At 45.0% G+C, this 14,937-nt stretch overlaps 1 protein-coding gene across 1 annotated transcript in view; it reads left to right on the top strand.

Annotated features, from left to right (window-relative positions):
• The window catches only part of PARP4 (poly(ADP-ribose) polymerase family member 4), a 271,504-nt gene that overhangs the window by 96,943 nt on the left and 159,624 nt on the right, over positions 1-14,937 (top strand). The window contains exons 19-26 of the mRNA XM_088458553.1: positions 543-589; positions 2,720-2,801; positions 5,508-5,645; positions 7,139-7,316; positions 7,413-7,483; positions 8,583-8,770; positions 11,670-11,769; positions 13,992-14,162. Of these exons, the coding sequence (XP_088314679.1) occupies positions 543-589; positions 2,720-2,801; positions 5,508-5,645; positions 7,139-7,316; positions 7,413-7,483; positions 8,583-8,770; positions 11,670-11,769; positions 13,992-14,162 (975 nt within the window). The remainder of the gene's footprint in view (positions 1-542; positions 590-2,719; positions 2,802-5,507; positions 5,646-7,138; positions 7,317-7,412; positions 7,484-8,582; positions 8,771-11,669; positions 11,770-13,991; positions 14,163-14,937) is intronic.

Genomic DNA, 14,937 nt, shown 5'->3' with positions numbered 1-14,937 from the left:
CTTGCCTTGTGGGTAGGCAGAAAACGATGAAGATGTGCAGCATGTGACGGTATAAACACATCCAACTTTTCAGATTTACACTGAAAATACTGCTCAGCTTACCCAGGGCTGGTGCTAGGGTGTTCAGCACTTCCCCCCCCCCCCCCCCCCTGCAAACTATAAATAAGTGCCCTCCATCCCATACTTTTTAAAGGGATAGTGCGCACTGGTCTTACAAGGAAGGGATGTGGCAACATAATAGTACCCCGGTACCCCCAATTCAAATTACGCCACACAGTAGCGCAATTGTGTTTACATTACAACGCACATATTGCCCTTGACTCACATTACACCACACTGTAGTGCCCCTTATTCACATTATGACACACAGTAGTGCCCCTAATTCACGTTATGAGACACAGTAGTGCCCTTATTTATGTTACATCACACAATAGTACTCTTATTCTTGTTATGTCACACAGTAGTAGTAGTATACCTTATACACATAGGTGTATATAATTATAATTGTTCATGCTGACTTCAACTATTTTTGTTTTGCACAGGATGTTGTAACAAAAGTGGGCATTGAAAGTGGCATGGCACCGGAAGGGTAAGTGCAAGAGATCACTGCAGTGTTAGAGAGAGAGAGAGAGAGAAAAAAAAAAGAAAGAAGAAGAATAAGAAAAGTAATTCCACGGGTTGCGGAGATTAAGGCACTCTCCAGACTTGTTTATTCACAATAATACATAAGCTTTATTAGCATGCGTAGAAATAGTTGCCATTGTTTCGGTCTACATTACAACTTTTATCAAGTCATAGTACAATGGGAGATACATATAGCTATAATATAAAAAGAAACAAACAGAAATCAGAAGAAAAACAGGGTTATACAGATATGCCTCCCAGGCCCTTAATATGATTGCTAATACTAAAAATCATCTCTGCTGTAGACATCATATAGCCAGGTATATGCATGTGTTAAAAAAGCAGCGTAATATGGAGCTCAATAAAATAAAAATTATGTTCCAATATACTATATATTAGATGTAAAAGCAGCTGAGCTAACACCTATGGTGATCTATTTTAATCATATCAAATATACAATAATACATTTCATTTATATATATATATATATATATATATATATATATATATATATATATTCCTGAAATAGTTTGAGGGGACCTTGAACTCTGCATCTTTATCAGAATGTAAATGGTGAGAAGTCTGTAAACTCCTGTGTAAGTTCCTGAGGAGCAATCAGGCGTTATTGCAGGTTGTGCCCCGTTATCCTCACTCTGAGATTATAAATGCCCCAAGTATCTGCTTCGAACACTATTAAACTGCTCGCACAGTCCATTCATTTGTGGGTGCTAGGTACTGGTAATATGTTGCCTCACATTGCCCTGATACATTGGAAAACATCCTGAATCTCATATTTTGCTAGGATGCTGTCTTATTGGAGAACCCTAAACCAAGCTGTCTAGAAGAATTTTGTGAGCAACTAGCAATAGTTGCCTACGGCCACAAGTTGAACTTGCTCCCTGAGAAACCAGTCCCCTTCTGCTTTTCTGGCTAACCTCCTGTGCCAGATCATACTGCCCAACTTTATATTTGAAAGGCTGCTTCCAGCTCATGTCTTTCAGAGACCTTGAGCTTATCTGTGACCATCACTCTCTACTAGGCACTTTGAGTATGGGGTCTTCACTGTGAATCACTCGAACAGGATTCCTAGTTGTGGCAGGAGTATCCCTGGGCAACCACGCAGAATCTGTCTGGCTGGAAACAATATACTCTGTTGCTAGTGATTTTTATGTTTCAAGAGGTAAAAATCTTGCTGCTATCTTGATGGTCTGGCAGCTTGGGACTATCATCTCTATCATTGTGTCATCTCTTCTAGGCGTAACCTATTCCTCCCAGGGTAATCCTACGTAGTGCGCCCAAGACGGCTGCCTTATGTGGTACCTTTGTGGGTGGAATATATAACCCATGAAAGTTATTTCCCAAAATGTCTGCATCAACCCTACAATATGCTTATTGTGCTCTCTAGGTTTCGGTTGATTTTAATTATCTGTGTGGTTTTCTATTTTTTTTGCAACACCAAATCCTTGTACAATGTACCATGTTTTCTGATGTCTGTAAAGCAACTTTGAGTCCTATGGGAGAAAAGCGCTATATAAATAAAATTATTATTATTATTATTATCACTCTCTACATGATGCTGGTGTAGTTCCCATTGCAACCTGCAGTCATACAGCTCGCCTTTAGGTGATGGGGACAATAAACTCCATCCCCACTTCACAGCCCAATCAGTCCCCTGGACACCATCCATGTGTGCCATGTCCTTGGTATCCTTGTTGGCTCCCCAACTGAAGACCTACCCTAACCACGGGCACTTCTTGTTGAACATAGCTTGCCATGGTAACATGATAGTGTGACCTTGCTCCATTGCAGCAGGATTAACAAACATTCAGCTCGCTAGTTACTGAGGACCTTAAATTGACACTGCATAATGTTAAATTGCCCTTTAGGACTGTTGTCCATAGATATGATGTGTAAAAGATAAACAAAGAAAAATAAAAGTTAAGGGGATTTCAGTCAGAGGTAATGGGAGCGTTTGATATGTTAAAGTGTATGGTGGTGTAAACTCAATACTCAGGATAGAAAACCCGCTTAAGATCTGCTAATGTAAGATTTGCCCCAATGCTGTAGTGAGATGACACAGTTCTGTTTCTTTCAGCTCTTTCTGCCTGGACATGTCCATTGAGATGCCCCGAAAAATAGAAAATATTTTTTGTTCTACACACAAAATCAAAATAAAAGTAAGTGAAGTGTGCCTGCGGACCGCAGATAATAGGGGAGATGTGTCAAACCTCAGGAGGACTAGCTATCACTAGTTTGATACATCTCCCCCAAAGCATCAACTGGGACACTAGTGTTGTGTGTTTACTTTCATCAATAGCAAACAAGCTTTAGGGCTCTATTTATTAACATTATTTTGACTAAAATAAAGTGAAAAGGGGTGTTTTCACACCCTTTTCACATTATTTTAGTATCACCTATAGTTATTACAGGGCAGTTGGAGTAGAATTCGTAAAATTCTACTCCAACCGCTAAGTATCACTTATTTTTAGTAAAGCAGATCGCATTCCCATAATTGTAATGGGAAATGTGATCCGACCAGAGTTACTAAAAATAAAATGTGAAAAAATACCAGGGAAAGCCCTGTGATAATAACGCCACCTGGAGGTGGCGTTATCCAGGGTCTCCCCCGGTTACCGGACTCCTGGCCTGCTCTAACGGGGAGGGGAGAGCAGAGCCAGGAGTCGGTCCCAGTAATCAGCTGTGTGGTCTAAACAGACCGCAAGGTGATTATTGTAAAAAAAAGAAGAAAAAAAAATAGTAAAAAAAAAAAAAATTAACTTACCTGACTCCAGGGACCGGTGATCGGGCCTCCGGTGATGACTCCCCTCCGGTCAGCTGGTCTCCCATAGTGCACAGCTGCCCGGTCATCAGGTGATCGGGCCCCAGTGCAGTATGGGAGATCACCTGACCGGAGGAATGGAGAACATCACCGGAGGCCCGAAACATGCAGTTAAGTGTAATTAAGGAAGAGGGGGGGTCGCGGGGGGGAGGGGGGTCCGTGATCACGGGGGAGGGGCTTAGCGCCGGGGGGGGGTAGCAGCGGCAACCGGTCAGTGAATGCCCGGGCACTTAATCACGGTATTTTTAGCGAAAATACCGTGATAAGGCTCCGAAGGGGATTTGCAGGGACAGAGCTTTATCGCAAGCTCTGTCCCTGTAAGGGATTTGTAGCAAATCCCTGTGATATTGCCTGAATTCGCAATGCGAATTCACTCGGTAATATCACACTACAATCTGCATTCAATATGTGGATTGTAGTAAATAGAGCCCTTAATGAGCTGCCAGCCATAATATTAAGCCCAAACAGTTTCTCAAATTTACTACATTTGATTCAAGTTGGCAATTTTAAGATGGGTACATACCTAACATATATATCTGTCGATCGATTGATCGATGGTTGTTCATACACGCTCGACAACTATCACAGCCATCTGGCCGGGGTCCTGTCACGTCCTCCTCCCCGGTGGCCTGTGCAGCAAGTGTACAGGTGTTTGTCTGACCGCCCGTACACACACCACGATGTGAAGATGTATCTGTCATCGGCTGTGCTGCACAGCCGAAGCATTCTGTGAATGACGTCGTTCACAGACATATCGTCTGTACACATTGGCCAATGCACACACGATATATCGGCTGTTCAATTGATATGTTGGCCAGTGTGTATCCAGCATTAGGAAGGAAAGAGATTGGTGGTTGGTGGGTATGTTCTATATTATGTAGGTGAACAATGCCTGTGTGATCAGAACACAGAGACTTTCATTGCCCATTGACATCATGATTGGTGGCTTTGTTGTAGATCTTCTTCGTTAGGTGGTTCTATGGCGCTTCAGCATGCTAATAAGATTGCAGAAAACAGAGGCTGGTGCAGAGCTGAGCGTACGCCTGCTTACAGAGCATATTTTCTGTGATTTGTACGCATTGTAGTTGCATCTACACTTACAGCTGAAGAGGAGTAACTGGGCTGTAATGGGGCCAGCTCATGTCGGCAGGCTTCAGGGGGGGCGCGTCGACACATGCAGAGTGATGTATTACAATGGTTGTTTGTTACTTGTATTAAAGTATACGTTGATTTTATAGCAATCCATTGGTTACTTCACTTGCATGTATCCTATTCACTTAGATCAGGAAACCCACCGTAACCATAGTCAGAGTCAAATTAACACATTCCTGTATGAAAAAGTGGGATGTAGTTATGAGACCGGTGGCCGCAAGGCCTCTGGTCTCAATAGTGGCATCCGAACCCCGGCAAGGGACTTAAGATAGGCGTTGAATTACCGACGCCTATCTTACTCCTGACGCTGGAACGCCGAAGGACGCCAGACCGAACAAGGTAAGTCCGGGGGGCCCTTCGCGTTAGCCACGGGGGAAGGATGGTTAGCATTAGGGAGCATAGCGGGGTTAGGTTTTTGGGGGGTAGGTTAGGGTTAGGCACCCCTAGGTGAGAGGGTTAGGGTTAGGCACCACCAGGAAAAGGTTAGGGTTAGGCACCCCCCCTGTAGGGTTAGTATAGGGTGCGGTAAGGGGGTGTTGAGGTTAGGTACTCACGGGGGGGGGGGAGGTTAGGGTTAGGCACTAGGGGCCAGGAGGTTAGGGTTAGGCACCACAAAGGGTGGGGACAAGGGTAGGGATAGGGTACTCACCTGCCCTGTCTGTGATCTTCTCCCTTCGGGCTGCCGGCGTCTGGATATGAACCGCCGGAACTTCATACCCATTCCTGCAAAAGTTACAGGTGCATTTATTTGGGGGAGATTAGAATTGGAATATAGGGAAAGTTTATGGAGGGGTGGGGGGGTGAATAAAGTCTCACTTGATTATATACAAACATTTTATGTATAAAACTGTTTTGTTCTGTTTTTAATTTCAGCCTGTTTTATTCATTGTAGAAAACTGACTGCAAAGCTGTAGTCCAGACACTTAAGGCCAGCTCTTTAAATGATGAAGGGTTTTCTTTGGATATATATTTGGAAGAATCTTATGTCCCAAGAATGTGGGTTGAAAAACACCCAGATGAAGACAGTGAGGTAAGCGTCTTGGGACCAAATCAAATGTAGGCGGTGCCCAACACAAATGTAGGCGGGGTTACTATTGCCAAACCATTAGCCCTAGCCACAAGACAATACAGAGAGCATGTACAGACAACACCCAGGGGGAGATGCACTAAGGCTTGGAGAGTGATAAAGTACCAACTCCTAATTGTTATGTTACAGGCTATGTTTGAAAAATGACAGGAGCTGATTGGTTGGTACTTTATTTCCAGCCACCTTGTCTCTCTCCAAGTTTTAGTACATCCCCCCCCCCCCACACCCCCCAGTGACTGAATGCAACACATACTGTGCATGCAGCTTCACTTGCCCCAGCAGCATGAATTCACCAGACATCCTAAAGGGTTACTCAGATGTCCTATGGTCACTCAGTTCATCCACGGGCGCATTTTCGGATGCAGCATCAGATCACAGAAGCCCTGCAGTGGGCGTCTCTTTACACAAGATACCACCTGCGTCAAACCCTATGAATGCTATGTGAAAAAGCCAGTTTAACTAAGGAACCTCATTTTGTTTCTTGAATGCAAGCTTGCGAGCAGAGCCATTGCACAGGACGCAGCGCCCTGGAGACAGCACCATCACTGCCTCGCGGTACCTGCATGTGTCTTGCGTAGTGCCTAGAACGGCACCCTGCAGCCAGTAGTAGAGCTGCCCGGAGCGCCCAAGGATATCACTGGTTTAGGGCTAGCACAGTGCGGCATAGAGCCCTGTTCTGGCCTTGCCTATACACACGCAGAGTGGGCTTTAAAAGTTGAACATTGCAGCGTGGTTTTACGCAAGATACATTTAATGTGATGTCAGACCAAATAAGTACAGTACAGTATTACACAAAACGGAATCGGTATGAAATACCGCCGGCCACATGGTTTGATTCCCGGCGGCGGCAGCCCGACACTGGAACAGATCCCTGGAGCGGCATCCCGACAGCACTGGAAATCCCGATCGTCGTAGGTAAGTAATGACTAACCTAACCCTCCTTAGGGGTGCCTAACCGTAACCTCCCCCCCAAGTGCCTAACCCTAATCCCTCCTGTAAGTGCCTAACCCTAACCCACCCCTTCCCCGGTGCCTGCACCTAATTCCCCCGGAGGGTTGCCTAACCCTAAGTCCCCTCGGGGTGTGCCTAACCCTCCCTCCCCCTAGCCTAACCCTCCCGGGGGGTGCCTAGTCCTAAGTCCCCCCCGGGAGCGCTAGACCTAACCCTTAACACACATCCCACCCCCACCCCCCGCGGCTATCCGCTTGGGGCGCCCGGTGTCTGTGAAATGAGCGGCGGCTACATCTAGACGCCGGTCATTTCAACCTCGCCGGGATATGACAGTCGGGAGGCCGGCTGTTGGTATAATGTCAGCCGGCTTCCCGATTGCATCCCCACAAAACAGCTGCTCCCTTTTATTTCTGTACTGAACAATATAAATGTGTAGCCAGCTATTTATTTCCACTGATTGTTCCTTTCCATCTTCCTTTATCTAGGCATGTATGCTGATATTTCAGCCTCAATTTGAAAATACAAATGAGTATGTAACTATAACAATATGCCTTGATTGTTCCAATTCCATGGAGTCCTGTTTCCGCAGTGCTAAACTGGTTGCCCTGCTTGCACTCAGCTCTTTGTACTACAACCCCATCAACATTATCCTATTTGGATCAAGTAAGTATATGTGGACAGACTGCAGTATTTCACATGAAACGTTGGGTTTGAGTAATATTCCTGCACATTTTTTAATTCAAAACTTTTTCCTTGCAGCTTATAAAGAGTTTTTTTTCTACCCAAAACGGCAGAGTCAAGATACATCAGAGATGGAGAAGTTTATCAAAGTAAGGAGCGTGGCGTAGTGGTTGTGTTATTTCAAATGACCCGTGGATGGAGACATGGGAGTAAATTTACTAAAGGTCTATATTGTGTGTTTTTTGTCAACTTTCTGTCGTTTTGCAAATCAGTGATTTACGAAAGTCAAAACCAACAGCAAATTGACCAAAAACCCGAATTTAGAACATCTGACCAACAATCGATACTTTTACATAGACGGCGATACAAACCGAAGGTTTACGAACGGTTGGTTTATAAAACGAACAAAAACTGATGGCCAACCCAACTAAATAATGGACTTGCCTGTGGTAGCCGAGTTGGGGAGAAGCACTGCACAAATTAATATGATCTGTGCATGTTTCTTATGTGCAAAATGTAAATAAAGAATAAAATGTAAAAATAAAAAGAATTGAATGAGGTTCAGCCCAAAACCATAACTATCCCCGAACCTCTCAGCCTGGTCTCGTACTGGAAAATTAGGGGAAAACCGGGCTGGGGTTCTCGGCTGGTTCATCCTTGTGCTAGTTATTGGAAAATCAGGGGAACATCACACTGGTCTTTCTCCTGATTTTCCAGTACCAGGCCAGGCTGAGAAATCCAGGACTCGGTATGGCTTTGGAAGAAGAGGGGGGATGGGAGGAGTGAGGAAGGGGGTACACACAAACATTTTTTTATTTATTTTTAACTCTTTCTGTTTGTACAGGTTTTCTGTTGTTTTTTTCACTACTATTTAAAGGATCAAAACCGGAGGCATTTAGACCTGCAAAGACTGACTGACATCAATTTCGGATTTCAATTGAAGCTGAAATTCGACGAATGATAAAATCCTGTCTCTGCACTTCTAAACAACAGCAATGACGGTCGGTTTCAGACGGTTTTGGTTTACAGCCGAAGCCAACCTTTAGTAAATTTACCCCATGGTTTCCATACACAATAGTTTTTGCACTGATACACATGCAGCAGTGTTCCCAAAGCTGGAGGCACAGACTGTAGACGTGGTAAAATAACACGGTTAGATATTTGCTCTACTTAGACTGTATATTTTTGTGTAACTCATTTGGATCTCTTTACGCTGTGGCTCATTGTATGGTTCTCAACGATTTCTAGAGGGCCAAACCCAACATGGGCAGCACAGAGTTCTGGAAGCCTCTACAATCTTTGTGTTTGCTCCGACCTTCCAAGGGACATCAAAAAGTCATCCTCATCTCTGATGGGCATCTCCAAAATGAAAACCTCGTCTTTCAGACCCTGAAGAAGAATAAGGAGCATATTAATTTCTTCACTTGCGGTGTAGGGTAAGACGAACTAATCATTCCACTTTATATTTACTGCAATAAGAACTTCACTCAGGGATGATGATATCACCCCCCCACCCATCCACAACTGATAAACTTATCAGTCTATTACACTTACCAAATGCAAACAGGGATTGATACCAAGTAACTACCACTACCAGGGAAGGAGAAGGGGACGGATCAAATTGTATCATACACACAGGAGAGAAAAGGAGAACACATATCAGGATACATGTGAGGGGCTGCATCTGCGGATGGCCGTTTGATGCAAGATCGCCGTGTCTGCATTTCATAAAGAAGGAGATCACAAACCCATATAAATCTTCTCTAAAATCGATATTGTTTTGACATATGTGCAGTTAGCTGTTAGATTAGTACTGCGCACTCGCAATAAAAAAAAAACAAGAAAAGCTGACGCATGCTTGCTGGAGCGGTTGAGACCAGGGACACTCCAACGCAGGCGCAGAAGCGAGGGTGACGCCGGGGACCAGGCATCGGGGGTTGTGGATCGAAAAAGTCTCCAGGATTGATCAAGCATAAAAGCGATCATTGCACAATGCCCATCCCTCGGCTGCACTAAATGCTGGGTAATAATCATGTGCATGATAATGGAAAGTGTATGTATTTATGTGTAATTTAACTTTTGTCGTCTAAAAATAAGTTGTATTTAAAAAAAAAAAAAAAAAAAAAATGTTTAAAAATATTTAGTCATAAAGGTGTACTGTACATATATACATAATATCCTGGTTATACCCTCCAGCGACACCACCCCACCCCCCCACCCTCCCCTAGTAAAATCCGCCACCTTAGTGAGCCAGTTGTAGTCTGTGACTGCACTGGTTACGCTGTGACTGGCAGCGACTTCCCATTGGAAGCTCTACCTGCCAATCACACACAGAGGACAGGCAGCCCCCAGGGGGAGGTCTTTTCTCCCCCTGGGACTGCATGTCCGAGCTGCAATTAGCATGGTGTGTGCTTCCAGCAAGAAGTCACTTTTCTGCCTTTCGGGCAACTCTAGGAGCAGCAGCCGATGCAGTCCATAGAAGCCGGTATTATGTGCATGCCCGGCGCTACCACTGCTTGTGCGCAGATCCAATGCGCAAACGCCAGGACACAACTAGTCGGCACTTCAGTGTCTCTACATCTCCTTCGGCAGCGGCAAACCCCCTCATCCAAGAGGGTAAGAGCCGCTGCTGGTAATATCTCCTTTTTTTCCCCTTTCCTCTTGGTAATTCCGGTCTAAGTGAGAGTGAATCATCAAATGTAACAGCATGCTGTCAAGGTGACGGCTGCTTGTGTGAGTATGGACTAGACAAATAGGGCCTGGTTCGTAGTTGTAGGCAAATCCTATGGTTTGCGTACAACTACGATGGAGGGATGACTGCGCATGTGCAGAACGGGTCACGTGTCGTCTCATGCAGCGCCCCCTATGGAGTGGGGGCAGCCTCGCGGTCTGTTTTACAAAACAAGGGTGTGTTGCACCAAGGCCGGGGTCTATGACTCCGGCAGAGTTTTGGCAGCCATTCTGAGTAAGCTAAAAGTGCCTACACACTAGACGATTTTTTTCACGATTTGGCCAATTCCGATGCACCACAACTGCAAATCGTGTAGTGTCCACAAACGATGCCGATGCGCGGTCCCGCGGGTCGTTTGTCGTATCCTCTGACCTTACCTACATGCAGAAAGATCTAGTAGTCTCGTTAACAGCGCACTGGAAATCGTTAAGGACTCACAATAGGTCGTTGATCAGATTGCACAGTTTATGCACTATATCGTATTTCCGGGAGTACCGGGGAGATCAAGGGAAATCTTGACGACATTGCATAGTTTGTGAGTCGTCTAATTTGTATGCACCTAAAGACTTAGGGCCGTATTCAATTAGATTCGCACCCGCAATACTTTTTTGCATGCCGGACTTTTCGCCTGCATTGCGTGTTTTGCATGCAAAAAAGTATCGGGCGCGCTCCCACTATTCCCCATATTCAATTAGAAAGGACGCGAAAACGGCACCCGGAGAAACTGAAACAGGCGAAAAGTCCTGTGAAAAATGGAGATCTCAGCCTGACACCAGCCAAAAGATGCACTAACATTGGGGATCACTATAGATGCCCCCGATTAGCCCTAATGAAGGTATTAAAGTTGTTACAATTGTTTCCAATTAGCACCTTAACACAAGTGGTGAAGAATAGCATTAAACAGTATTTTTTTGTGAAAATAACTACCCCCAGCAAATTTGGGGTACATGAAAATGGGTGCAGGCATATTTTTAAGTTGCTAAAGTGAAGTTTTCCATCACGTAAAAAAATCCATCTTCCGCAAGCACCTGCAATCATAAAAACACTTGCCCCATACTTTGGGACGCCTCAGAAGTCTATTTCGCTAGTTTTTAAGTTGTCCCCCAACTTTGCACTTTTTCGCCCCCAAAATGAAAGTACTTTTGTTGGGGTGTTCTAAAGTCTTTTTAAAAAAATGTTTGACACAGATTACCTTTGGTTTCCCGAAGTTTGCACCCCAAAACCGCAATTGTGCACTTTTTTCCGCCTGCTATTCATAGGCAAAACTTTTCCGCCGATTGCATTGCATTGACTTTTCACGTATGCGAAAAGCCTTTGGAATTGAATACGGGGATACGTTTTCGCCTGGTAAAATGACGTCATCCGCGATACTTTTCCGCGGATTCAGACTTTTCGCCTCTAATTGAATACGGCCCTTAGAGGTCTATTTACTAAGCCTTGGATGGAGAAAAAGTGAATGGAGATAAAGTACCAGCCAATGAGCTCCCAGTTTTTTGGATATATCCATATTTTTTTTCGAGAATTCTTTGTCTTAATCCTCATAGTTGCAATGTATTTTATATCCCATACATGATTTTAATAATCGTTTTTATTTTTAAACCCAGGGCTACAGCAAATAAACATACACTGCAGTTGTTGGCACAATGTGGTGCTGGAGCCTTTGAATTTTTTGCAGACAAATCTAAGAGCAGTTGGAAAAATCAGGTAACATCAGCCGCACTGAGGTGTGTTATAATATGCTGCAATCCATTGTCTGTCTCTACGTATTGAATTTAGTATTATGCAAAGGGAATATTTATTAGTTACTGGTCTGTGCATGAGAGTCCTTTCTTACCTATATAGTGGTTTCTCAGCAACGGGAAACTTCTGAAGAACTTGAGCCTCGGTGAGCTGACAGTGTCTTGAACCGGTATTCAGTATGCATATAGGAGATCATTTGGTATGGAAGCCAACTGTTAGTGTAGGAATAATATGTCATCTTCATACAACAGAGGTTCAACCAGATAATACATAGCAATAGAAGTTTTGTGGCAGGGAAAAATGTGAACTTCCCCGATCAAACATCCTGGAGAGATGCTATCCTCCTATGTCTTCCCAGCACCATCCTTCTGTATCTCTTCAGCGCTATTCCACATGTCTCTATAACGCCATCCCCTTTGCATGTCTTCAGCACCATACCCCTGCATCTCTCCAGCACAGTCCTCCTGCAGCTCAGTCCCCTGCATCTCCAGAACAATCCTACCGCATCTCTCCAATTCAGCCCCCTTCATCTCTCCAGTTCAGCCCCCTGCGTCTCTCCACCTCACTCCCTGCATCTCTCCAGCTCACACCCCTTCATCTCTCCAGCTCACACCCCTGCATCTCTCCAGCTCACACCCCTGCATCTCTCCAGCTCACACCCCTGCATCTCTCCAGCTCACACCCCTGCATCTCTCCAGCTCACACCCCTGCATCTCTCCAGCTCACACCCCTGCATCTCTCCAGCTCACACCCCTGCATCTCTCCAGCTCACACCCCTGCATCTCTCCAGCTCACACCCCTGCATCTCCCCAGCTCACACCCCAGCGTCTCTACTGGGTCTTTGCTTGCTTTTAGGGATGCCAGTCCCACCACATTTTTGTAATCTCTGGATTGCAAAAATCTCAATCCCAGGATTGAATTGAACAAAGATATGCTCCTCCCCGATTTCCTTCTCATCCTCCCCTGGCATCCCTCTACCTCCTCCCCCTCCTCTTTCGCCCACCTTAGTCACACAGCAGTGGTCAGTAGGGGCTTCTCTTGTTGGTAGGCACGTTGTCCAGTTCTCTGTTAGGCTCAGGTGCCGATGGAGACCTGGAGTCCTGTGATGCTGCTGCTCTCACTCACTGATTGGCTGGGCGTGCACCGCACAGTGTGCTCCCAGTCTATCAGTGACTGGGAGCAGCTGCATCATGGGACTCAATCTATTCTACGGGCAGCTGGGAGAGCCTGAGAGGACCAGATAACAACACTGGAACCAAGAAGATAAGTATTATCCCACTTTCCCCAGCCCGATCCACAGTATGTTTTCAATCCCGTAATACCCGGGATTTATTGATTATTATCCCGGGTATTTTTATCATTGCTGCTGCTATAGTTCTTGGAGTTACTCTCTTTTGCTCACTTTCCCCCCCCCACACAGTCATCACTGAACTGGATTATTTTGTGGCACCAGAGGCTTATCTCTCATTTATGCAGTCAGTAAAAGGTCCCTATAAACATTGTATCAAAATCACGCACCACATTAATAATTGCACTTTCGGTATTGGGGATGATACTTGAATTTCACACTATCAAAATGCCTAAAGCTTTTGGGGTCTAGATGGTCCCCAGACTTCTGGCCATTAACGTTAATTTTCCTTTCCATAACAGTGTACTGTATGTGTGTACACATTGGTATTTGTCACTGTTGTCATGTTGTTTTGCCTTGCTCTTGCGTTTCTCTAATTTGTGTTTTCTAGTTTTTTAAATTTTTTGGATACCAATAAAAGAATTCAGGCAGAATTTTAAGGAAGTGTTTTCGAAGGGGCACCATTTTTTTTGTATTTGCCCTAGGCTCCATCATCCCTGGTTACGCCTCTGACCACGCCATCTAGATTCATAAGGCTGACTTTGGCTGAGGAGGTCACGCTAACCATGGTGGTGTTCCCCAAATAAACTAGGGAGATGAATGTTTGTATTTGCAGTAAAACACCTTTGGTTGGTTTGGCCTTGTAAATGATTGCCAGTTTGAAACATCAGGCAGGCTCGATGGGATCATGACGACGCCTGCAAGTCGGAGGCTAGTACATTTACCCCTTACTGATGGGTTGCTGGCTGCAATACATTTTCTTTTGTCACAAAAAAGTTTATTTATAGTTCAACAGCCCCAGATTGTTGAGTTGCAAATGATGTGTTTCCTCTTACAGATGGAGAAACAGGAAAGCAGGCTGCGTTCGCCAGCATGTACGGCTGTTTCCATCAAGTGGAGGCAGTTTGGGAGAAACCCACCTAAACCGTTGCAAGCCCCAGCACATATACACGCTTTATTTGACAATGATAACTTGTTTGTCTATGGGTTTGTCCCTCATTGCACTCAGGTAAGTGTATCATGGTTTTCCTCCTAGGGTTGAATTCAATAAAGGAATTGAAGAATCCCAAAGTTACAGATGTGTTCTCATACACCTGTCCCTTTTGAGCCATATGGAGAGATTCCCTTGCAGCTTACTTTTTCCCCAACATTGTATCTAAGTTTGCAAATAGTGCACTAGGTACTTAGGGCCTGATTCAGAGCCGTTCGCTATTTGCGGTCGTTCGTTCAAAAACAAGGGGTGGCTATTCAAATGATCAGTTCGCAAATTGCAGTCTGTTCACACCTCTAAGTCTGAATCAGCGAGCAAAACATACGCTCGTTTATTTGTTAAAAACGCCCCCTGGCCGCACGCACCATACGTCATGTCCGCTATTTATTAGATTAATCGAGTACATCGACCAGCGTATGAACTGCTCGCTATTCTTGTGGTTGGTTTTTGCTACCACAATCTTGCGAGCAGTTCTGGCTATAAAATAACCCAGTGACGTGGTCAATGACGCTGCTGTATTAATTATGCACACCCATAAAACGCCCGTTTTGACCTTTAAGCACGCCTGCGTTCGGATCTCCACTCCCCATTTTCAAGCACCTTCCCCTGTTACCACCCACATACGCCTCATTCTGTCACTCAAAATAGCAGGCATTCGCTATATTGCGAGCACATGAATTTCGGCCGCACTGACTGGTTCGCGCATGCGTATAACGATCCGTACGCATGCGCAGATGTGCGAACATCGCTCGGAACGAGCGTACTGCCGCTAGCGAGTGGCTCTGAATGAGGG

Source organism: Taudactylus pleione, unplaced genomic scaffold (assembly GCF_031769625.1).
Source record: "Taudactylus pleione unplaced genomic scaffold, aTauple2 ptg000842l, whole genome shotgun sequence".
Lineage (NCBI taxonomy): Eukaryota > Metazoa > Chordata > Amphibia > Anura > Myobatrachidae > Taudactylus > Taudactylus pleione.
This window is presented reverse-complemented; position numbering and strand designations above follow the sequence as displayed.